General features: G+C 40.4%; 1 protein-coding gene across 5 annotated transcripts in view; it reads left to right on the top strand.

Moving 5' to 3' along the window:
- The window catches only part of NSMCE2 (NSE2 (MMS21) homolog, SMC5-SMC6 complex SUMO ligase), a 131,770-nt gene that overhangs the window by 43,314 nt on the left and 62,399 nt on the right, over positions 1–26,057 (top strand). For all 5 annotated transcript variants that reach the window (XM_057429847.1, XM_057429846.1, XM_057429845.1 and 2 more), the window contains one exon: positions 18,295–18,448. In XM_057429847.1, coding sequence (XP_057285830.1) covers positions 18,295–18,448 — 154 coding nt within the window. The remainder of the gene's footprint in view (positions 1–18,294; positions 18,449–26,057) is intronic.

The following is a 26,057-nucleotide window of genomic DNA, read 5'->3' as shown; positions in this document are numbered from 1 at the left end:
TCTGGGCCAAGCACCCATTCCTCAGTGAATTTTATTTTAAAGCCATCCTCACTAGAATAGGAGATCTCTTCACAGAGATGTTTTCACTTTGTCAGGTGACTTCCAGATCCTTGTAGCAGTGCATCTTCACTGGATGAGGCATTGTAATCAAAGAAACTGAAGTATTGCTGGTGACAGCAACTGTAAACCAGGCATCAGTAGACTGGTTACATCTGCTAGCAAGACCTCTCCATTGACTAGAAGGGTTGAAGAGAGCACTACTGGGATTTCTGCCTTCTCGTATTGCTCTGAGCTCTCTGTTCCATTTGAGCTGCTCAAAGTTTTCCTTGGCTATGTTGCTTCTGTTCCACAGCGGTGAGCAGCAAGAGGCAGAATTTGGAAGGCTGGGTGAGTGTTGGCAATTCCTGTGCAATATGAGTGATCTAGGTTCTGGGCAAGCAACAGACTCACCTGGAAAACAGGGATGGATTCTTCTGTTTCATACAGGGGAGTATCATTAGCCACTACCACCAGTGCTTTCTGTAGTACTAGTATTGTATCCAAAGACTTGAGATACCCATTCAGAATTTTCTCTTCAAGCATCCTCCGCTGTTACTGAAAATGGGCATCTGGAGGAGGAATCAAAGCTTTACTCTTGTTACCTGAAGTCACAGGCTTCCAGCTTCCACCCTCTGCAAGTTTGTATCCTCTGGTCCTTCAGTCATTCCTTTCTTCATTTCATGCCTTTCCTAAGGGGGTTATATCTTGGAGAAATTTCTTCAGAGGTCCTGCCGGTGTCTTGTGTGGCAGCCCTGATGCAGGGAAGGCCCCTGACCTCTCTTGGCAGCTCCTCACTGAACATAGCACTGATGTAATGAGAACACACCTCCCTGACTCTCTGCTCCAGGGAGGAGCACTGTGTGTCTGAGCAGTCCAGAATGTACCCTCAGCACATCCACAGAGGCTGAGGTTGCCAAGAGTACCAGCAAAGCTGCGCTGGTGACCTGTGCTTCCTTATCACCATTTGTGAGCAGCTTCAGTTGGTGACGTCTCTGGGATTTCTTTACACTCCCTGCAATCCAACTGCCATATTAACTGCTTTTGTGTCCTGATGGTAGGGCTCATTGTTGCTGGTGTGCCCTAGGGTGCACCATCTCATCTCTAGATGAGTAGGAAGGTGCTGTAGGTTAACTGCCACTAGTGAGAATCCCACCTGACTGTGAGCTCCTCATGCTGCTGGTTAGTTAGTAAGCCCCCTGTCCTGTTTGCTTGCCTTGTGATCACATCACACATGACTTCCTCTTGCACTGATGTTCAAAACAAGGGTTGGAAGGTAGACATGAGTTAGCCATGTGCTTTAGGACTAGGAGTAGCAATCCTAGTTTCAGGATAGGCAATTTAGCATGATTTATATAGGGATTGGTTCTGTGTGCTTCCACAACGACCATTCAGTAAAGTAAATATATGTTGTTATTTTTTCATGTGAGGTATTTTTAGTAAATCCTCAGTGCCTGTTTTATTGAATGACTAATGCATCTTGGTACATCTGAATTAGATCTATAGTGAGTCATTTTGTTTTGTAATGACATATTTAAATGTTTAAATCTCTACAGAAATTAAATATTGTAAAAGACTTTAACCTTTTGTCCTGGGGCTTGGTTTGTGCCTGTATTATATCACCACAAGGCTCTGCTATGCAATGAGCCTTCTGCTTACTCCTGTAAGCTCAAGACTAACAGCATGCTGTACCAGAAAAGCATTTCTGGAAACCATAAATGAGCCAGCATGTTTTTGCAGAGACAGAATTTTTGGGTTTTTTGAATCAGATCTTCCCCTGCTTGCTGTGTAATGTTGTTGAATTTAACATTTCACAATACAGTTGTTGGACTCTTCATTTTTCCCAAGCACCGTTTCCCCAACATTGCTAAGATTTTCCCTCCTCTCTTCACAGACTGTAGTCACTTCACCTTTGGAAATGAAGGCTGTTTATGGGGAAGGTTCTGCCAGTGACAAAACTAAAGTAGCGGTATCAGTAGTCCCTATTCCCTGCATTCTTGCTTTTCATGTCTTTTCTTTTGGTAGGGTTTTCTTTTGTATTGTTTTATTTTGTTGAACTCTCATGTAGGACATGGAAGCTGAAATGACATAAAAGGATCTGCAAGTTTTATACCAGGATAACTGTAAAATAAAGATAAACATTTATTGCTTGGGTAGACCAGTTGAACAACCTTCCTTGAATTACTTTGTCATGTGTACTACTTCTTGAGCTACTTCTTTCCTAGACTGCTATCTTTCTTTTATCAGCTCACAATGCCCTTAGAGTCCTTGAGCAAATGCCTGTTATACCAGGCTGTCCTTATTTTGAAATACCTTACAAGCTTTCACTTGTGCTTCATTATCCTGCATTTGTAATCTCTGTTTCTCCTGATGTGTGGTTTATATTGTGTCTTTGCTTCTGTGCCAGGTCCATCATTTATTCTGCGAGCTCTTTAGGGCAGAGAGCTGTTCATCACATCATGTGCTTTTTGAAGCCCATACCATATTTTTAGACTCCAAAGAATGATCATCAATCATTTCGAAAGACCAATATCCCTTTATTCTTCTAGCTATAAATACTGTTTGAGGCTTCTTCTTGCCTTCTCTAAGTGAGGAATCAGAACTACCACAGAAAAAGGTTGGGTTTGTACTTGCACAGATGGGTTGCATTGTGACAAAGGGTTTGAAAAAGAAACTCCACCCCAACAAGCAAACAAATAAAACACCTAGCTCTCACCATTGTGCAAGAGAGCTGGTAGTATATATGAGAAGAATGGTGCATATTTGTGGTGGTAATTCTGAAATGGTTGAGCCTTTCTGCTCTGTGAATATTTATATGTAAAATACAGAGACTGGGATTTTCAGAAGTACCTACATGATGTAAGAACCCTGCAGAAAGAAAATGAGAGGCTGAAGCCACAGCTGAATGGTTGGGCAATAACTTGGGATGTGGGAGAGCCAGGTTCAAGTACTTGCCTCAGTTATCTTTTAATTAGTTATACAAAGTGGAATAACTTCAAACAGGAGGGATGGAGATGTCTTACCCCTGAGTACCCAATAGCCTATGGGCTAGGACAGCTAATATGGGATGAGCAGAGATTTGAAAACGGGTCACTCATCTTACCGATGACTCTTTTAACCACTAAGGTATTAAATCTGATAGTATGTGGATTTCTCTCGTCATTGTTTATGAGGAAGGATTTGCCTGGCTTAAACAACTGACTCAAGGAAAGGGTTTGTGGTGGAGGTACCCGTTGCCATTAGAGAAATAGGACTCCCTGTCTGTTAGACAATCTTTGCTTAGACAGCTGGCTTGGGTGAGTCTATTTTTCTTTACTTTTGTTTTTTTTCATGCATTTTATGAAAAGTCTGACTGATGTAGGGAGGGAGTTGTGTTAGGTAGCAGGATTTCTAAAGTTTACATGGTACAATTTTCATCTTTGCTACAATTTGAATCTTTGGGTTCATCTAGTCGTCTGTCACAAAGTAGGGACTTAGAATGGTGCCGACACACTAAACAGAAGGGTGCAAAGGACTTCTGTTAAATAGCAGACATAAAGACATTGTTAAAATGTATTTACTGCTGAAGGAGGAAACCATGCTAATACACTAATTAAATCATCTTGAGAGACTCATAATTATCTCTGCAGGATCCGCATCCATTTGATTTGTCCTAATTCAGAGTCATCCTCATCTGCAATCTCTTGCCCAGATGGAGCATGGAAATCGACACTAGCGTTCCTAATATGCAAATAGAGATCTGCAGTTCCACTTCAAAGCGGGAGCTTCTGAAGTGGGAGGTTTAATTATTCCATTTTGAGTTAGTGACTCTGCAAAAGAGGTTGTTTTTTTTCTTCTGCCAGTGAATTGGGTGTTCTTTTTTGTTCAGTTTTGTTACCCAACTTTGCAGGAGGCATGTCTCATTCTGTCATGCAAACAATGAAACAGTTGACCAGTTAATGATCCATCTGTTTACTGATAGTAATCCATAACTTCCTCAGGGAGTTGCTGGTCCTGTTCTTGGGTTCGTTTGCATGTAGTATTTTATATGACAAGGTGAGATTCCTCATTGCTCGTCACAGGAGTCTGTCATGAACTTGAGAAATGAGGCAGATATCAAGTGCCCTGTATTTTGTAGAGATGAGCTGTGTCTGCTGTCAAAACCTAAATCCTTTGGGCAAAGAGAATGTGCCTGTGAGGCTGGTGGAGAACCGAAAGTCACAAAGCAAGAAATATTATCGTGTCTGTATATTGCATGGCAGGAGGCAAAACCGAAGGGAAACAATCATGATGGGGATTGATAATGGTTCATTTACAGGAACTGGCCAAAATAGCAAGTGATCGGCTGAGGAACAGCTGAAATTTCATCTGATTGTGAGTAACTACAGAGTAGTGTCAAGTCAAATTTAAATATTTTGCTGCAACATGTAGAGAAGATCCCTGTTGAAGGGTGAGATGCAATTACAAGGTATGGTTACTCAGGGTGAGCTACACTGTTCCACTGGGATGGTGCATTTTCACTTCATAATCAGGTGACTTAGAAAGCGTCACTGACAGTTAAGGAAGGTGCACAGTGGTAGCACTCTCAGGACAAAATATTCCTAGGTACCAGTGGGTGCACATGGAAGAACATGTACTACAATACTCTGTGAAGAGGTCGGCACAGGCTGCCCTTCCTGTGAGACTTCTGAGCCATGTGTGGAGGGGAGGCAGTGAGGCAAGCACTCGCTCCTTCTGCTTCCGAAATCCTTTGCCAGTGACTCAGGAGCTGGTGTTCGGTGAGAATGTAATATATAAAAGGAAGAATGGAGGCATCCCATAATTAGGGCTAAGTAATAAGAGAGAAATCAGTTTAGCATGTGATATACAGTGAGTGAGTCAGAGAAAAGAAGGAAAAGCGTGCTTGATGGAGATACAAGAAGGAAAGTGCGTTACTGAAAAGTTGTGATGAGATGAGCTTCAAAAGAAGCTAAAAAAGAGAAAGCAAAGTAATATGAGAAAGAGGAAGGGTGAGTTTAAAACCGGTACTACTTATAAGAGCTAGGGCTATAAATTCAGGAGGATGTAGGGAGAAGTTCAAATGGCAGGGGAGGTGTGATCAGAGCTGGCATAGGCTGAAAGAACTGGAGGAGACAAATTTGATAGCACTGTAGAAACTGAGGGACAAGGAACAAATGTATTTATTGAGTTTGCAAATAGCAGAAAGGAAATGCTTCTATGCACAGAGTGATAAGTTTAGAAGAAAATTATTTTGTTTTAATGTTTTTACATCTCACCATAAGTGACAATTTCTAGTCATAGACAACATCAAATTCTAGGGGTTGTCAGCCAGCACAATAGGAATGGGTTTAATAGTAAAAAAATACTGAGTTTTTTGAGTATTACAGCCGAATTGATGCTGGTTTGACTTACTGTATAAGTCCTTATGGAGACAGACAAAATTTCTACTCCGTAACCTTGTTTTGTTAGCCAAGATGGGACTCACACAGAACTGTATTCTTCAGCCTTGTAACTGCAGTTGAGGACTCTCCTTTTTTCCCTGTTTTTCTCACCCTGCTGTCACATTTTGCAGACGTGAGTAAACTAATGCAGCTGTCACACACCAGTCTCGTTTACAGAAATAGTTGTTCTAAGCTGTTTTAAATTAAAGTTGGATTTTAATGGCTTCCAACAACATGTAACGATCAAGGGCTTATGTGTAATAGGGGAGTCTATACAGGCTGGAGAGTTGGAGTACGATTTCATTTTTAGTCACAGTTTTAAGCCTGGATTGACACTTTACATTTAGACTTAAAGAAAGGCATTGCATATAAATTGCAAGAGAGTTGCAAACCAAATGTTTCTGATTTTTAAAAACCTCTTCTTGTGTGCTTTGTATTCTGCAGTCAGCTATCAGATTGCATCCGGTATCCACCTTACAGCTAGGTATTACTGTTGCTAGTATTGTGTTTAATTACAGTTTATTATGTTGCTCACAGTTTTTGGGGTTTCCTTTAATGTGGAGAGTATGAAGCAAGCTGGTTTTGAGCTAAAATGGGGAATTTAGTATAATAACTGTAATGAAAAAGCTGTTCAGGTTTCATCTCAGCACCCAGTTTTGTGAGGTTCTGTATGGAAAAAGATGCTCTGGAATCAGGATGATGGGCTCAGTTGTGCAGGGGGCACAGCTGTCATAGCACAGAAGCAGACAGTTGTGAAGGGGTTTGTGGGCATCATAATAAAGGAAGATGTTTTTAAACAAGGATTTTGAAAAAGGATTTAAAGAGATATTCCTAAAGGTTTATGAGGAGCTTTCCCACAGCAGGAGGACCAGGAGAGGGAAAGTATTGAATACATTTGTTTTGAGAATCAAGCAGGTAGAATGACAGACACTGACATCACCTGTTACCCGGTTACAAGAACAAGCCTCTTGCTGCTCTGATAGGTAACAGGAAGGGTGTGTATAGGCTGCAGGGATTTTGGGAAGTTGATGGGAAGGATGTGTAGGGTGGTAACATAGACAAGATTAGTCTGGGCTGTTACACAGCACATGTTGTCTTTGCAAAAAACCTCGTGAGTGCAGAGGAACATAGAAGCAACTTAATCTAGCACACTAGGAGCAAAGGCCCTTTGAATGCTAATTTTCTGCTACAGTTCTGTTTCTGAGGCTTTGCTCAAGCTGCATTAATAACAAAGCTGGGACTTATAGGCAAAGAGGAGGAAAAGGATTGCAGTGGAAAATATCCTTCTGTCAGATACTCTTATGCCTGCAGGGAGCCTGCAAAAACTAGGGAACTGAGGTATCCTCTGACTCCTATCTAGCAAAAAGGGTATGTTAGCATTCCAGAGTGTCCTGTACAACAGAAAAGAGACACTTGTGCATGTACCAGGAAAGCACAGTGTTTGCCAAGACAAGGAAAGAGGTGTAAGCTGTCAGCTAGAACTGTTAAGTCAAGAAGGATAACAATGGAATCAAGGCCTGGGATTTAGTGGCTGTTAACTCTATTGAGGGCTTTCCTAATAGGAAGCTGGAAAAGAATTTATCGCTAATAATGACTGAAGAATGTGATATGTGGAAAGGCTCAAGGGAGAGACTTGTCTGTAAGACATGCTCAGTAATGTGCAAAATAAAAGGCAATTTTGCCATAGAGCACATACTGGGACTGTCATGCAAGTGATGTGCCCAGTACCCACTGCAGTGCGAGGTAGGTACTCTCAGTTTATAAGGAAATTGGAGGGCCGCATTGCACTCGTTTTTTCCTGCTTAGTGCACCTCTGCACCATCAGTGTATTCACTGTTCTGTATTAAAGGTGGAGCTAATCCTGAAGGAAGTATTGCCATCCTGATCCATATGTTAAAATAGATACATGAGTTTGGTGAGTGGAGGCTCTAAGCATCAGCCAGGATATATGTTTTTCAACTACAGTCAATTCAAATAAAGCATGAGTCTGTACTTACGAATTCTTACTGCTGTTTCCCAAAAGTGTAAAGGTTACATTTAGTCTTAATGAAAAGTGACAAAGTGACTCACATTGCTGTTTTGGAGAGTATGAAGCAGAAAGGCTGTCAGTGCTGAAGAACTTTTTTGGGGACAAGAATTTCATCAGATGAATGAGAAAAACCTGAGAGGAGTAAAAACTGAAAAAGCCTGCTTGACTTTTTCAAGGGAGGTCTATCCAAGGAAGATGGAAAACCTCCCTCTGGAAAATCAGCTGATTTTAACAGTACATGCTGTATGCAGGTCTCCAAAGGGTAAGTCATACTTTGTATTTAAACAGCTGGCATAAATCAACGGTGTTTTGTAGGAGCTGGTGAAGGTAACACTGAATTGTACTTGTTTTAGGATTTAGCCCTCTATTTCCACACTATGGAAAACATGGGGTTTAGAGATCTCAGTCAACCAAGCAGAGCCATACAAGAGTAAACAGGTTGTAATCTGAAATCACCTTAGGGCCTTCTTCTGCTCCCATTGAAATCAATGTCTAAATTCCCCTCAGTTTGAGTGGGATATTAAAATAATAATAAAAAAGCTCTAATATCCATGTTAATGTATTTTCTAAATATGTGAATTAATCAGCAGCTTGGTAAACTGGTTCAACAGCCTGATGCATTTGCTGAATCAACCTTGCTAAAACAGATGCACCATCTGCCTTGCAGTTTCTAACATGCTGTTAAAATAAAGCAACATTTTACAAGAATAGCTGATTTTTGCTGTTACAGGCCTTAATCTGTGCTCAGGCAAAATTGCTTAGATCAAGACGTAGTGTATCTCTAGTGCACCAAAATTACCTTGCAAAACTATGTTTGTGGCAGAACTTTAATATACAAGGAGAAGGGATTAATGAATTTACGTACTTGCTTCTCTGCTGTGTCTTGAACCATATTTTTTAGGTGTTTTAATAAATGTCTCCAAAATACTGTGGAGTTTTTTGCTTTGTTGTTTTCATATATTGAAAAACTACAAAGGAACAAGATGCAGAGTTCTGTTTGGTTAAAATCATTAAGAAAATTCAGTCCAACCCTCATGGCAAACCGCAGGCAGTTGGGCTTTCAGAAGTGCTGAAGGGATTAAGGTGTTAAATATCCATTAACTTTCTTCCCTTTGGTACCTTGGGAAAACCTCACCTCTAATGCTCACATTTGTTGCTGTCTTTATGAGCTAGTTTTACACTATTGGTAGCAAGTAGTTTCAATACTGGTATTTCAATGAGATCCCCTTTCATTGCTTCTTTTTACCCCTTTACGCTTTGCAGAGCAGCTCATAAGGGTCTTAGAGAGAAACAAAAAGATGCTCCCAGTCTTGTCTTCACCATAGTGGGTGACTGGGGAAAATATAAGGATATTTTCTTTTCTGTTAAAAACGTGCCTAGTAAAGCGTCTTGCTTGAGGTGAACCTTCTAACAGATGGAAACCCCAAGAACTGCTTGGGCTAAACTTTGCATTTGTGCCCAGGCAGTTTTGCTTCTTCATCTGGTGCTCATGTACTTTAGTCCCACTCTGTATGAATGGTTCCTTTCTAAATGGGAGAAATAAAGCAAAGCAGAGTGGGCCCAAGTCCATTTCTAGCTTTACCAAAATAACTCTTTACATGCTATGACTTGTGAGGAGTTCCTTTGGATATACCTCAGTGTTCATGGAAGCAGTGTGTGTCCCTCTGTACTTTCTTCATAAAGGTTAAACACCTCCAGCTGCATTCAAAGTAGGGAAACAAACAGTGGAAGATACTGGCAGTGTCATTGGAGGGGACACCTTAGCTGCAACCACTGCACTGACATGCTGCTTTTTGCACTATGGCAACCCTGCCTCACCTCCAGGCTGTGACTCTGGCAAAGTCTTGGGATATTTGAAACGTGCTGACAGTCATTTTCTGTTGTGCTGGCCTGGTTTAATAGGCAGTATGTGTCATAAGTATGGGTCAGCCCTTATAAATATGCCTCTGTTGGCGTTTCACAATTGTCTGCAAAGGTGTTGCTCAACCAGAGTCCCAGCCCTGCAGTCATGATGTATAGAGGTGTTGAAGCTCCTGAATCAGATGTGGGCCCTTAGGCAGTTCTGACTGCAGCAGAGCTGTGTTCCAGTGAGTGCTGCTCCCGCTGCTGAGTGATGATATCCTTTTTGACTGCCCTTGCAGATGTTTCCAAGAGCTGTGTTTTATTTGTGCATCAACAAATGATCTGATATTTGCTAAGGGTTTGAATCCAGCCATTGAAGAATAATAAATGACTGTTTAGGTTGAGCTGAAATTTTGCAGCCTGATTCAGTTACAGTGGTGACTCACTTAGAGTTGGTTCTCACATGATTCACAAAGTGTATAGGTGACTCAACCCACAAATTTACTTAGCTCCCATGTTATTTTCCCTCTCAGTGAAAAAAAAATTGGTTATAATAAATAATCACAGCAAACTTTGACTTACCCCAAGGTAAAATAATACATGTGTTGAAAGGCTGCATATTTGTAATAATAAATTACTTAGTGAGGTAAGGATGAAATAATAGGACATAAGTATCGTTAAACAAGAAAGAAATGTGACGTGCATTTTTGGTTGATTTTGTTGCATAGCAGAGGTAAATAAAGGGAAAATAGTTATTTTTATCTGATGGAGATGCTCAGAGAGGCTGTTTCGACAGTGTCTGTAGTTATTGTTCTAGCCAGCCAATTCTTGGCATTTGTTCTCTGAAATAAGTAGTTTTAGATATGTCCATGTCTGGATCAGACATTTTAAATTGATGGCAATTCAGAAAATGTGAGATGCCTGGGTTCTGAAAACTGGGTCTTTATAGGATGTCTTAATCTAGGCACCCCAAGCCCTGAAGTACCTGAAGTTTTCTGTCTGAAAACTCTTGACTGAGTTCCTTTAATAATATCAATTCACACAGATAAGAAATTCGGTTCCAACAGGAGCTATAAGATACTATATTTTCCCTCAAAAGATGCAACTTATCAGTGTTCCATAAGCATTATGTACAGGCACATGGGTGTAGTGTAAATGCAGTCTAAATTACTATGAGTTTAGAGTTAGGTGGAGGTACCAGCATATCCTTTTTTGGGTTGTCCCAGAAGAATGTAGATGTCTAGGTAACTGCATACCTCTGAGCTTCTTAGCACTGGGTGACTAATCACCCTCCCTTTCATAAATGAAACAACAAAGAATCTAGAAAATGAAGACACTCTGCCATCTCAGCTGACTGTGTCATTAAGAAGATCATTAGCAAGCAGGAATGGTTCTTTACCTCACAACTACCAAATGTCAGCAATATCCATAAATTAAACTTCAAAAGTCCGTATTTCATAGGGATTAACTTTCAGGAAGCAAATAATGCGTAGTTTGAAAGATTAAGGTGAGAATTCTGAATTCTTTGGAAAAACAGTTCCTTTGCAGGTTGTGTCGTTGGTTTGAGGAAACCTCAGCATGTTCGAATGTAGGAAGAAATATCGGAGGAATAAAATGGATGGCCTTGGCAGACTCTCCAAAGCTAAGGGGCAAAAGTGATAGCTGTGAGAAGGGAAGGGGTACCTGTGAACAGCGACAGGATTTAAAGTGTACAACTAAAGGACTTCTGTGCTAGAGAAGAAAGAAAAGGCTAAAAAATAACCGTGGCGCATCACATGGTGAACCACTGCAACGCAAAGTCCAAAGCAGCATTTTTGTGGTAGGCAGAATGCCGCTCTTCTATCACAAAGTTTGCCAAGCAGCCACAAGCAGTTTCAGGCCTCTTTGTAGGGAGTGAACCAAATGCACATGTTAATTTGAACTTTCCCTCAGCTAAAGAAGAAGGTGAAAGGATGGCTTTGTGCTCAAAGCACAGAAGCGGCGTTCATTTATTCCTGGTACTGCCACAGTCTCCTTGTGCAACCTTAGGCCAAGTTATTTGTCTCTTCATGCCACAGTCTCCCCATTTGTAAAGTACAGTTGATGGTACCGATGTCACAACGGGCATTTGAGGCTGAATTCTTTAACGTTTGTAAAGTGTTTTGGGACATAATACAGGGAAGGACAAATTGCTAAATGCTGCAACCCTGCATGCAGAGTTATGCTAATCAGTGCCTTTTTAGACACTGATCCCTTACTGTCTGTAGACTAATAGTGCAAGCTGGTGCAATTTTAGTCTATGGTACCTTTAACCTCACTGGCTCTTGGATTGGTCTGGCACAGAATAATTTATTTCCTGTTTGGTGGTTATGGTAATTTCCCATACTGCCTCTTTGAATACCCTAAAGGTTTACCATTATCTTAGGCTGGCCTTTCAAAAAGCCTGATTTTTGAGGCATAGTTTAACAGTTTTTGCATGGAATAGGCACACTACCAGTTGAAGAATCTACAAAAGGAATGCTCATCCTTAGAGATAGATACTGGCAGAAGTCAAAGGCCTGCCATGAACTGGCTCATTTCATAAGCATTGCCCGTCAAAAGCAATAACCTCTTAGCACAAATGAGCTGAGACCAGGTGGTGTGGTGTGCAGCCATGAGCTAATGTATCTTTTGATAGGTAAACCACAGGTACGTTTTTCTAAATAATTACTTTTTTAGTGTTTCTAAATGTGTTTTCCTGACAGCACTGCTGGTAGAGTATGTATGGAGTACCATTAATTATCATGTATAACAAGTCTGTTCTCCCTCTTATTGCCGAGCTCCCATGTAAATACCCACATGGTTCCTTGCTGCTACGGGACTGTCACAGCAGATGCTTCTGCTTTTTTCTATTGCTGTAAACAAGCTGTTGTGACTGATACTTCTTTTCACCATATGTCCTGAACACTCCCAGTTCATAGTTATATGTCATTTCAGGATGCTTTGTAGGGTGTGTATGCCTCCACCCCATTTCAAAATCAATATAAGTCTCAATGGATTGACTAATGACTGTAAGGTGTTACTTGGCATGCTGGTTTTGGCTGACAGTGCTACTAAATGAACAGTTGTTTGCTTAATGTGTCTTTCATGGCTCCTTCGTGAAGTAACTTCTACTGAGAGATTGAACATGCTTCGGATTTGCTACTGATCATTTTTCTGACATGCTGAGACCGAAAAGAAGTACAACCCCAATATGTTGCCCTGATGATTGGTAATTTTCCTGTGTCCCTTAGCCATATCCTAAATTTGTATTGTCCTCATACATGTTGATATGCTCATCTTCACTACATCCATCATGAATCTGTACAGTAGGAATGGGTGGTGAGAACTAAAGAAAACTATGCCTGTAAGGGTGTGTATGATGTTCTGTCCCACCAGGAGGAACTAGGACTGATGTCACATTTTCTTTCATTTGGTTTCATTTATGCTGTTGGGTTAGAGCATTCTCAATTCTCTTCATGGAATAGGATATGCAGTAACCAAAGAGAAGTTGCTTGTGCACAGCAAACATATTTACTTGTTATTAGTGTGGGTGGACATGCCTTATTATTCACCTGTGACATGTTGACCTTCCAGAAGGTCTGCCTGGCATAGTAGTGCTTGTAATAGCATACATGATGGTAGAGTATTGAGTGTGGTCAGGAACGGTGTCTCTACTAATCATTTTAATAAAAGCAATTGTCTGGAGGTGAACAGAAACTGAATTTAAATTGGAAACATGGAAGATGTTAAACTACAGGAAAGGGCATCCTTTGAACATCTCTTGTCTGACTCTTTAGGTTTCTGTACTAGAAGGTTGTCTGAGCTTATGTCATACAATAACACTGTGTTGCTCGACTATCCTCACGATGCAGTGCATTGCTATTGAGAATATAGCTGGTGTGAAAGACTTCATTTTTTCGTGATATCTGGTGAAATTGCTCGTGTTGCCTTTAGCAAATAGCATGATATCTCTTACTTGGTTAGATACATGGCAGCAAGCTGTGTGAGAGTTCTGTAGCCAAGGAAGGGTTTTATGTAATTGTTATCTCGAGGTTAGTACAGATACTGACATGTGAATTTCTGCAGCTGCACAGTGGCTGAGGCAAAGCTTGTGTGTATACAACGCAGCTTCTCAAACATTTCGTGGCAGGGGAGTTGGCACTAGATTATCTTAAGGTCCTTTTCAACCCTAACTGTTCTATGATTCTATGATCTGGCCTTTTTACTAACATGACAGTGTAAGTTACAGTCCCTTCTCTCTTTCTGCTCATATGTGTAAAGTCCTTTAATTCTTGGAGTTGAGAAAACCACTGAGCTAACATTGACTGCACCTTTCTCTTCACCTCTCACTCTGAGGTTATGATTGAAGATGCTGTGTTGGTGGATTTTGGTACTCAAATCTTTTATGAGTCAAGAAAAAGATAAAAAGAGCCTGATGTAACTATACCAATGTGAAACATAGTCCCTATGGAGAAGAAAAGACTATTGACATTGTCTTTACTATAGATAGATGTCTGTGATGAATGTCCATATCATTTCTTTTACTCTTTGTGTATCAGCAACTTAGAAGCACTTTGGTTTGTTGTTTTTTTTTAGTATACACAACTGGCTCTTCTATATGGTATCTGGCCACAGTGCTCTCATTCATGTTGAGGGCAGGTCCTAGTGACGAGTGGTGATTTGGGCTATGCTTGTGAGTGTGGTCCTCTGTTTATACATCATTTTTATGTTAAAGAGAGAAAGAGAGAATGTCTGTAAAAGCAGCCTGATGGAGTTGTTGCAGGAAGGAGTATGTTTGCACTACATGTTGTCCAGCTCAAATAATTATTTTTTAATATGTTGGATTTTCAATGTATTTAGATTTAGTAAATGCATTCTTGTGCTTGTGTACACTTGATGGCCAGTTTTCTTCTCCAGCTGAATATGGAACAATGATGATTCTGATTCTGATAGGCCTTCTTTTGCAGCAGTTTGTCGTGGTTTAGCCACAGACAGCAACTAAGTCCCACACAGCCACTTACTCAATCCTTTGCAACAGGATGGGGGAGAGAATCAAAAAAAGTAAAAATGAGTAAACTCGTGGGTTGAGATAAAGGCAGTTCAATAGGTAAAGCAGAAGCCATGCACACAAGCAGAGCAATGCAGGAATTAATTCACTGCTTCCCATCCCAGTTCAGCCCATTTCCAGGCTAGCAGGGCTCCATCATGTGTAATGGTTACTTGGGAGGACAAACACCATCACTGTGAATGTCCCTCCCTTCCTTTTCTTCCCTCAGCAATATACGCTGATCAAGACGCCATATGGTGTGGAATAACCCTTGGGTCAGCTGGGGTCTGCTGTCCCTGCTGTGTCCCCTCCAGTTCCTTGTGAACCCCCAGCTTGCTCTCTGTGGGGTGGTGTGAGGAGAGAAAAGGCCTTGGCTGTGTGTAAGTGCTGCTCAGCCGTGACTAAAGCACCTCTCTGGTATCAGCACTGTTTCCAGCACAAATCCAAAACACAGCCCCATACCAGCTACTATGGAGAAAAGTAACTCTATGCCAGCCAAAACCAGCACACAGAGGCAACATGTGAGTACGTGTGATTGCCCCCATTGCTGGAAGCACAGAATGCTCTTATTTCCTTAGCTCCTTTTGTCAGGTTTCACAGGCTAAAGACTGTAGGCTTCTGCTTGGCTTTATGTAGCACTCTGAGCATCTGTGCTGTTGGTCTTCAGAGTCACTGTACTCCTTTGGTACCAAGGCATTCCTGAGTGTCTCCCATTGACAGCTGGATGCTGTGGTAGGTGATCTTTCCTCTCCAGGTGCCTTTGAAAGCTACATGCTATCACCTGGCAGTGCATGCTTTTCTCTTATTTTAATTCTTGCCACAACTTGTGTCTGCCTAAAGTAAATGTGCCAAACTGCTTTACGCTTGGAAGAAATAATAGTTCTATGGATTAATTTACTTGGATTAAAAGGAAAGTTTAGTTTTCATGGCTATGTAGCATTTTACGTATCTGCAAAGTCCATTTTTACATGAATATTTATTAATTCATTGGCTACTGAAAAAAGATGCATTCCATAGGATTTCCAAGGTCTCTGTAAACTCTGAAGCCTGTAAATGATTTGATGAAGTGAACCATTTTTGTCTCAGTAGGCTCTTTTCCTGTCTTTCACAATGACCAGTACCATGGTCTGGTGAGGGGCAGAATGTCATATGTGCTGCAGGGGAGGAGTGGCTCAGCAGAAATGCTTACCTCCTTTATTTCAGAATGTCATGTTTCACCATATGTTTGGGATAGAAATAGCTTTTGTCTGATTCAGGAAATGCTTAGCATTAAGAATGTGACAGATGTCCACCTTCTTTCAGAGTCTGTGCTGTTGCTGATCATCATTGCATAGCACAGTCCCCATCACCTGTAAGCTAGTTCTTATGAAGACCTATCAAAGGTACAATTCCCTAGAATTTCATGTCGGGAAGCAAAGACTCTAATCATTGTTTTCTGGGGGTTCACAAAGTAATTTTTGCATTCTTGGAATATCTTAATATCGCCTACATGATTGACTTCCCTTTTGTTTCTAGTCATTAGTTCTCCGAATTATTTCAGATGCAATTATTATAAGCAGATGATTTTCAGGAAACTGTTTTTGCCTGCCTGTATGGAATAATGCTTCTTGTTCACACAGCACAAATAAGTAGAGGTGGTTTCCTTTTACATTAGCTACGTGTACTGCTTTTGCTGCTTTTACCATAGAGTCACAGAATGGTTTGAGCTGGAAAGATCGTCTAGTTCTGAATCCCTGGCATGGGCAGGGACACCTCACACTAAACCATGTCACCCAAGACTCTGTCCAACCTGGTCTTGAAACAGTGCCAGGGACAGAGCAGTCACAACTTCTTTGGCCAAGCTGTTCCAGTGCCTCACCACCCTCACAGTAGGTAGATTATAAACTTCCAGAAAGCTGATTCAAAAGTGGGGAGAGAGGGGAAGCTTTTAGAAAACTCTTTAAAAATTACTTGCCTTTCAGTCATCTTCTTACTTTATGGGCAGTTCTGTACTCTTTGGTTTCATTCACATTCAGTGTTATGCTGGCTCTTGTTAACATGTTGATCTTTACCACTCATGGATGTAAATTTGCCTGCAGGGTTCAGTTTTGCCTGTTGTTAGCGTGAGAATGTTAGCTGGCGAATGAAGTTGCTAAGCCATGGTCCATCATATTTGAAAAATCGTGGCAGTCAGGTGAATTTCCCAACAACTGGAAAAAGGGAAATACAACCCCCATTTTCCAGAAGGGGAAAATGGATGACTGGTCTGTAATTCCCTGGGTCATCCATTTTCCCCTTCTTGAAAATGGGGGTTATATTTCCCTTTTTCCAGATGAAGTTCCCGACAGAACAGACCAGTCAATCTCACCTCTGTGCCTGGCAAAATCTTGGAGCAGATTCTCCTGGAAGGCATGCTAAGGCACATGAAAATCAACAAGGTGCTTGGTGACAGCCAGCATGGCTTCACTAAGGGGAAATCCTGCCTGACCAATTTGGTGGCCTTCTGTGATGGGGCTACAGAACTGATGGACAGGGGTAGAGCAGTTGATGTCATCTACCTGGACTTGTGCAAAGCGTTCAACCCTGTCCCACACGACATCCTTGTCTCTAAATTGGAGAGGCATCATTTTGATGGATGGAGCACTCGGTGGATAAAGAACTGGCTGGATGGGCACACGCAAAGAGTTGTGGTCAATGGCTCAATGTCCAGCTGGAGACCAGTAACGAGTGGTGTCCCTCAGGGATTGGTGTTGGGACCGGTCTTGTTCAACATCTTTGTCGCTGACATGGACAGTGGGATTGAGTGCGCCCTCAGCAAGTTTGCCGATGACACCAAGCTGTGTGGTTCGGTTGATACACTGGAGGGAAGGAATGCCATCCAGAGGGACCTTGACACACTTGTGAGGTGGGCTGATGCCAACCTTATGAAGTTTAACCATGCCAAGTGCAAGGTCCTACACCTGGGTCAGAGCAATCCCAGGCACAGCTACAGGTTGGGCAGAGAAGAGATTCAGAGCAGCCCTGTGGAGAAGGACTTGGGGGTTTTGGTCAATGAGAAAATGAACATGAGCTGGCAGTGTGTGCTCACAGCCCAGAAAGCCAACCGTATCCTGGGCTGCATCAAAAGGATCGTGACCAGCAGGTCAAAGGAGGTGATCCTGCCCCTCTACTCTGCTCTCGTGAGACCTCACTTGGAGTATTGTGGGCAGTTCTGGTGTCCTCAACATAAAAAGGACATGGAACTGTTGGAACAAGTCCAGAGAAGGGCCACAAGGAGATCAGGGGACTGGAGCACCTCCTGTATGAAGATAGGCTGAGAAAGTTGGGGCTGTTCAGCCTGGAGAAGAGAAGGCTGCATGGAGACCTCATAGCAGCCTTCCAGTATCTGAAGGGGGCCTATAAGGATGCTGGGGAGGGACTCTTTATTAGGGACTGTAGTGACAGGACAAGGGGTAACGGATTCAAACTTCAACAAGGGAAGTTTAGATTGGATATCAGGAGGAAGTTCTTTACTGTACGGGCGGTGAGGCACTGGAATAGGTTGCCCAAGGAGGTTGTGAATGCTTCATCCCTGGTGGTGTTCAAGGCCAGGTTGGACGAAGCCTTGGGATGATATGGTTTAGTGTGAGGTGTCCCTGCCCGTGGCAGGGGAGTTTGAACTTGATGATCTTCAGGTCCTTTCCAACCCGAACGATTCTATGATTCTATGAAATAACCTGTACAGCAGTAACTGAGTTAAATGACACTGAGAAGTTAATCTCTGCATATCATAGTTACTTCTGCTGAAGCAAATATTTACCTGGAGGTTATGGTTTCAGAGCAGGAAATCTAAATGTAGTCAAAAGAAACCGAGATTATGTTCATGGCTTTTTGCTTGATGTCTTCTGCTTTGTATTAAAATAGGTCATAATGAATAACATTGTACTTCTTATTCCTTACAGATCAAAAGAGAAAAACCAGAAAATATACCAGATTTAAAATCTTTAGTACACGAAAAATTTACTGCGATGGAGAGCGAGAACAGTGACTCAGATTTGCAAAACAATGAAAAATATGTTTATTTTAAGGATCAGCTTAAACAGATGAGAAAACAATGTAAGTCTTATCTTTTAAAAACTATAGATTCTTTGAAATGGTAAGATGTGACTAACTGCCCTATAGAGCTGCTGGTTATGGCTCAAACTGAGGTGGGTGTTTGTATTTAAAAACTTACTTAAATTGCTATCTGTGCAGAAGGAAGCCAGTGTTAATTACTTTGGTAGTTTTATTTAGACTCCCACAGCTCCTGCTATGTCTGAATACAAATACCCTGAAAATGTTGCTTCACATCTTTTTCTGTGGAAGGTGGGCTTTTTCGTTAGAAGCCTTTCTCATTAGTTTTATTCTTAGTTGATAGGATCTTCTAAAAAGATTAGGTAAGCTGTTTTCATTTGTCACTTAAACAAATTGCTCTTGTTTCACAACTTAGGATGTGTTGCAACTCTAAGAAGACCTTTGCTTTAATGGTAGAACTATATTGTTAAAAAATGCTTACCGTGTGTGTTCTCAGGTTTACAGCTTCTATGCACGCACCATGTAATGCTGCAATTTATTAAAATCTGGTTTTCTTAATTCATGTGATTTATCAAGTGTTAAATTATGAAGTTATTTCTGCTTGAATTACCAGAAAAGCTGGAGAGTGAACAGTTCTAGTATTTATGCAGCACGACAAAACTGTACACTTTTATTGCCCTGCAGATTATAGTAGCCATTAAAATATCTCTGATTACTGTTGCCGGGAAAGTTCATAGGCTCTAACACTATTTATGCTGCTCTTCCCCAGTCGTGATCGTGTTTTGAACTCATATTATTCTGCTTGCTGTCCCTTGACCCCTGAACCTATTCCCTCCCACCCTGCATTTTGATTTCAACATAAACTGGTATCTCAGGAACCTCAGGAGTTATAGATTAATGATTTATACCATTAGAAAGTGATACTCTGGATGCTTTCCTGTAGCTCTCCTTGAGCTTTGTTTTTGTGGAGCCCTATCCGAAACCCGCTGAAACTAGCGGAAAGAATTTTCCCGCTGAGTTCACTGGACTTTGGATTACTTCCCTGTTCTCTGTAGAGATTTATGAAGTGTGAAGACATGTTTGACAAGGTGAATTTTAGATCTGATATCTGAAAACTCCCTAGGATTAGAGCTTGAGGGCTTAATATACGTGTTTCTTGTCTATGGTTTCTGAGATTTTGGATTTGAGTATTAGCATTGATCTCTGAGTTCAAGTGAGCTCTTGGCGCTATTCTTAAGAATGAGCATACCAAGTTGCAGACCACAGAACAGTGTAATTTTCACTCTCTCCATAACCATAAAATTATTACTGCCCCACCATTATGTTGTAATTCCTAATTTCCAGGTGTTTGTAACTGAGAAGATAAAATCTTGATAACTGACTTTGGATTTACTTTCCACCCTGTACTTGCCTGAGGAAGGGGTGTATGCCGTAGTACTGCATTCAGCTCAGGCTGTGGGACTGAGTTCTAGCTGGAATACCTGTTGAAAAAAAAGGTATTAAATAAGGTTAAATAAAATTAAATAAGATTAAATAAGCACAGGAAATGTTATTCTTGGAAAAAAAAATATGCAAGGACATCATTCTGCTAATACTGCCTGAAATCCAGATATGTCCTATTAGCCACTTGGACTTCTGTTTTAGTTGTGCACAGAGGTCAGACTGTGTCCAGTATGAAATGCATGGTGATGTTGGATGGACTGCTGTGTTCAGACTGTTTCAGTCAGATGGGTCAGCTTGGGTTTTGTAGAACACATGATGTTTCGGATGAGGTAAAACCATCACATTTGGTCATATTGCAGCATTTTATGCAATTTAAGAACCTGAATGGAAAGTTATTAGTTAACTTTCACAGACTTGGGTGCAGTATAATGAGCATGCATTCAAATAAAGAGCCTGGTATATCCCCCCTGCTTTTGAAATGGATAACTAAATGCCACCTCAGATCTGCAGACAGAAATAGGTGGAAAATTCAAAGTTAAACTTTTCAAAGCAAACACAATAGTGCTGCCTTAAACTTGCATTAATATTGTGTCTTCTGCCTAAGTAGTCTGTTGATCCTCCACAAAGTCACTTTCCGACTTTACTTTCCTCTTCAAAAGGCTTTTTTACAGGGAAGGCTCTCAGAAATTCTTGAATAATAGTGGATGACTGAAGATCAGTGAAGTCTGTATTCACAGATGTAAATTTGCTTCTTATGATACAGTGACCTGGAGCCAGTAAGATTGTTCAGTTTCTCTGTTGTAGCTATGTGAACTTCTTACCCTTTTCCTCTCTCTCTCCTTTTCTGTGTTTTGGGCACTCATACATAATCTTTAAAAAGACCTCAACAACTGAATGTCACAAATTCATTCACAAGCTTAAAAAATGACAGATACATTCTCATAGGATCAGGGCCTCTGGTCTTAACATCTTTGTGAGAAGCTAAGCTGACGTGTACTCTGTCTGGTACAGAAAGTCTATTCTTGTTGTTGGGCTCTATGTAGTAAATTAGTATGCTGAGATGTGTAGTTGAGCACTATCTAAAATATCACATACACCATGCAGAAAGTAGTGTTACTGTAAAGAATGGGCTCGAAAGCAGGGACTTTTGGGTTGCAGTACTAGCTGAGCTCAGATACAGGAGAACATTAAGGTCATCGTGTTAGTCAGCAGTGTGCTTGAGTCAAGTCATCTGTGTATTCCTTAGCTTCTCCTTTATGCACTGTGTTTTCAAAAGCATGAGTCCTACAGTACTGGTCCCATAATACAGCATATTATAATGTGTCTGCAATTTTGGGGACACTGCTTGGTGTGAGTTATGTGTAAAGCTACTTGATGTGAGTTGCATGTATCGATAACTTCATCTACAGCTACCTGGTTGCTACTTTGTTTTCAGGTATTAGTCTTGCCAGGTTTGTGCACAACTTAGTGCATGACTCCTGGCCTGTTTCAAGCACACATACACAGTGTGATTCAGTTTTTAGCTCTTTCCTGGGGTTTGGTTTTATTGCTAAATCAGATAAGATATAAAAACTCCAGCCATGTTTTTTAGAGGAGCTTTCCTGGAGTTTTCTCTTGTCCCAGCCTTTTCTATCTGAAGAGCAGATGGGGTAGATGCTAAAATGATTTGCCTTTCATGATAGCTTACCATTAATCATTACATAGTTTTTATGCAGAGTTTGACAATTTTTATTGTAGAATAGCTGAACAAGGAAACGTAGTCTCATATTGTCTTGCTACTTAGAAATTAGCTAGTGTTTTAAGGAGAAAAACTTTCCTTTTGGGTATGGTGCAGAGTGTGAAGCAGTTAAATATAACGTTATTTCAATAGAAAATTCAGAAGGCTAATACATTTTGTCTCTTGATATTTGGTGCCCCAGTGATGAAAAGGAGCTGTGTGGTTGTTCTCTGCCACCTAAGAGGTGACATGAAGCATAGTAGGTATCTCTGATACTCTCAGGGAGGGGATCAGCGCTGTATCGTCTTCAGGTTGTCCTCTTCTCCAGGCAGCTTTGTGGGAAGGAGACCTTCTTCTCTTTGAGCTTTAGCAGCAGCTAAAGTGAAGAAATGAAATTGGGAAAGTGCATCTGTGTGACAGTAAAGATGATATCATGCCTCAGAGCAGTTTCTGTTCTGCTCAGCTTTCAGACAGTTTGCAGGCATTTTCCCTCAATCTGTGAGCCTTTATTATGCAGCTCCTTTAGCTGGAATTTGTGCAAAATGATGTGAAATCTCCACCTCTGATGATATGTGTCAAAACACTGTCAGACGGGTTTTATGTGAAGAGCAAGTGATTTTTTTCCTCAAGTCTGTTTTCAGAACAATCTCACATTCCTAAATTCCCACTTCTTATTTTTAATGGAAAACATTTTCATTTTTTTGTCTCATACCTGCTTAGAATGTAAGCCATGGAAAATAAGTGTTGATTAATATGTTTTTATGATATTTTCAGCCATTTCTTGTACCCCAGAATGGCTACATCATCTTTTCCAAATAATGGAGCACTTGGAGGGGTATTCACTAAATCTGGTAATAGCAGCAAATTCTAAATGATTACATGTGTGGTTTGTAAGAAAACATTTTTGTGACCCTGCATGACTGATCCACTCTTTACACATAAGGGTCCTGGATCTGCAAAGTGCTTTAGTGATCTCCTTTTGATTAAGTTACATACTTGAGCAAGTTGCTTAAATTAAAGTGCTTGAGTAGATCCTTTGAAATGAGTGAGATTGCTGGCATGTTTCACTTCCTTATTGGAGTGTAACCACAGTACAGGACCTTGCAGGACTAAGCCTATAGGAACCAAGTCATGATTACTGCAGGAATTGTAACTTTGCATTTTGTATCTTCTGTAAATTTAAAATCTCACCTTCTGTTTAAAGTTGTATTACCAAGTCTTTTTATTCCATGCCAATATATATAGAATATATATATATATATCTCAAAGGCATCTTCTGGCACAGAGTATGAGAATTTTGCCTTCATAAAATGAAAGTAAGATCTGCCTTTAATCTCTGTGTATCAGTTTAAATTTCTGATACTCTGTGCAAAGAGCTAATCAGCAGGTATAATCTCTCCTCCTGTGACCCTAGCTGCCGCTGCTGTTTGCTGAAGGTTATTTAGTTTCACATTTGGTGCACAAAGGATGGCAGGTTTCATAGCCCTTTTATAGCAGCTGATAACATGCACTTTGAAATCCTTGATAACTATGGGCTGTACGAACACCCAGCAGATGCATGTTCAGTAGTCATGTTGTAGGAAGTGTTAAGGTTTGAGTGAATGACAACATTGCTGGCTTTGCCAAACAATTGAAGGAGTGAATTTGGCAAATGTAGAAAGTTTTTTTTTTTTTTTTATAGGGAACAAATAATTTTGAGACACAGTAGTAGTTTAGGCAGGTTTTTTGTCATAGGAGACCAGTCACTGCAATGTAATTTGGAAAGCATTGCAGTTGTAAAGGTCTTCCTTGTCCTGCCCACTGAAGAAAAAATGTTACAGAGGGTTTGAAAGAAAATTGTAAAATGTATGTATCACATTTTAACATTTTGCTAGGACAGATTCATATTCATTATCAAAAAGAATTATTTTGAAAGGAGAAGGTTGTAAGATTTAATATTTAGTGTTCAAGTACACACCATTATGCCCTATTGATGATACATGAAGTTTAAGTCATGCATATGCTCAGAAATAATGGCATAAAAAAAATGTAATTTGAGATGCAGTTTGTGTAGAAAACTGCACTGGTTGAAAAAATGACACTGTGAAAGGAATTCTCTTTAAATTTATGTAACAGTCTATTTGGACGTCCAGGAAGGACTGAAGTCTTTGATTTGCTTTTAGGAGCTTAAGAAAGCAAGCTGCAACCTGTGTAGTGTAGTGCTTGAAAAGTTTCATCCAATTAATCCTCACAACATCACACTGATGGAGCCAAGTTAATCTTATTCTTCAACATATAACAGAAGTGAAACTTCAGTAAGTAGTTAAACTTACATGTGTGGAGTCACATAACTGATTTGCAGAGCTGGCATCCTATTCAGTTCTGCGTAGCTTCTTAGTTGGTCTGTTTTCATCTTTATACTTAAACTGTGTTGACAGAGGATCAGCTGAAAAAGAACATTAGTGTGTTTTTCTTTGTCTTTTTTAATATGAAATAGTAATTTAAGATCCCCTAGATTACTGACTAATTATGGGAAAGCAACTTCAGCAGAAAAGTTGGAAATTCTAACTGAAAGTGGGATTGATGTTACGACAGTTCAGTGGCGTGTGTGGGATATGCACTTTTCATTTATGTAAAATCCCTTATTAGACAGCCCTTTGACTAGTAAAGAAGTGAAAGATGATCTAGCACTTAGGAAGGTCACTTGGAGTTTAGGATACTTCGGTTTAGTTCTTTGCTTTGTTAGTCGTCTTGTATTAGATCAAGTCATTTTAGGTTCAGAACAGATCACTGGGAGTTAGGTGCCTAAAATCCTTGTGGGTCTGAACCTTATACCTATATCTGAAATTCAGCTATGTGTGTATTGTGTTTGTGGGCTTTGCAAGGAGAGACTAATGAATGTGGACTGGTTCATATCTGTCTGCTCCAGGCTGGTACCCTATGGAGCAAAGTAGCCATGTCCGCTGCAAAACACTCGATTGCCCTGCTTCTCTTGTGGCACTGAAACATTAGTATTATTTTTTGTGGTTTTGTCAGTTCAAAGAACTGGAAATAATAACATAACTGTGCTTTAGTCTGCCAGAGTAATGTTTTCATAGCGTGATGCTGAGGGAGCAGATTGCAGCCCCTGAGGAATGACATGAATATGTTTCGAGGCATTTGTATGAACGAGATCTGACTTTTGGGTAGGGTTAAAGGACTACCCTGAGAGAGAAACTTGGCATCGTTTTGTCCTTCTGGGACTGTCCTGTCTAGATATTTTCTGGAAGGAACTAGTTGGCTTGCTTACTTGTAATTTTGAAGGATTAGAAGATCAAAGCCTGGGAATGAAATAGTATGAGTTAAAGTGATGCTGATGAAGTCTGACATACAATCCCTCTATTTCACAGAATTGTTGGGAGGAGAAACAAGCTAGAAAAACAAACTAGATAAATGGGATGCTCAAATACTACGGCAGTGCGAACAAGATGAATATCCAAATTGCAAAATTGCCATCACAGCTAGTGTTCTTGATAATTTGTAAAGAAGGACCAACTCTAGAACAAATGAAACCATCAGAACTTTTTTTTTGTAATCTGGGACAATTTTTCCATGCCCAAAATTAGCTACGTCGATAGGATTAACGGGCAAAAGCTTGCATCAACAATATTTCTTTTAGTAGATTAACGAAGAACATCAGTTGCAGATGGATCTTCAGAGGGTTTCTTTGATGAAATTATTGCCTTTCTAACATGATTGACCAAAATAAGAACTTGCTTGCTTTGGCGTTTAGAGTTCTGACATGGAATTCATAATTACAATGAAAGAGGAATCAGCCCACCCCCTCAAACAGCCCTTTTCCACTGTGAGTAACCTGGATTTCAATCTCATTGATTTAAAATCAGAATTTGACTGACTCTTGGCCTATAGGAGGTTGAGCTGTAGCTCTGGAATCTGGTCTTCCACTTTCTCAGTTCAGGGTGTATTTAACTATATGTAAAAATGGAAACAACTGCAGAAGGAAATACTGAGGCTTTAACAGTGTGGTAAAGGCACTCAGCTGAGGGAGGGAGGTATCTAAATGAGAAAGATCATCAGATGTAGGTTTCTTCTGTTATAAATATCTCCCCTTCAAGTATCTGCCCTTCCAATCAGTGACTACTTGAGGGTAAACACCTCTTATCTCTTTCTGTGTCTCTCATCTGATCTATACATGTATTTTAAAAAGATCTATATTTAATCCTGTTGCGAAAGTCTTTGCAAGATGCGGTTCTTGCTTGTATGTCAGCCTGGCTTTCAAATCAGCACTGGGCATATAAAATCTAGAAAGGAAATAAAGTGTTGCACAGAAATAATTTTTTATTATTATTATACATTTAGGGGTAATACTTTGGGTAATTTATTGTTACTGTCATGGGATAATTCTCTCTTAAGTGAGCACATTGATGGCTACCAGCATGGCTTTTTTACTGTTTGTAAGAATCTAGGTCAGGAAGAGAGCTTCTAGATGCCGATTCCATTCCCTTGATGTTG

Source organism: Pezoporus wallicus, unplaced genomic scaffold, assembly GCF_028554395.1.
Source record: "Pezoporus wallicus isolate ANWC-B61680 ecotype Strahan unplaced genomic scaffold, APGP_CSIRO_Pwel_v1 contig_7545, whole genome shotgun sequence".
Taxonomy (NCBI): Eukaryota; Metazoa; Chordata; class Aves; order Psittaciformes; family Psittacidae; genus Pezoporus; species Pezoporus wallicus.
Note: the sequence above shows the minus strand (reverse complement) of the source record. Positions and strands in the feature narration are given on the sequence as shown.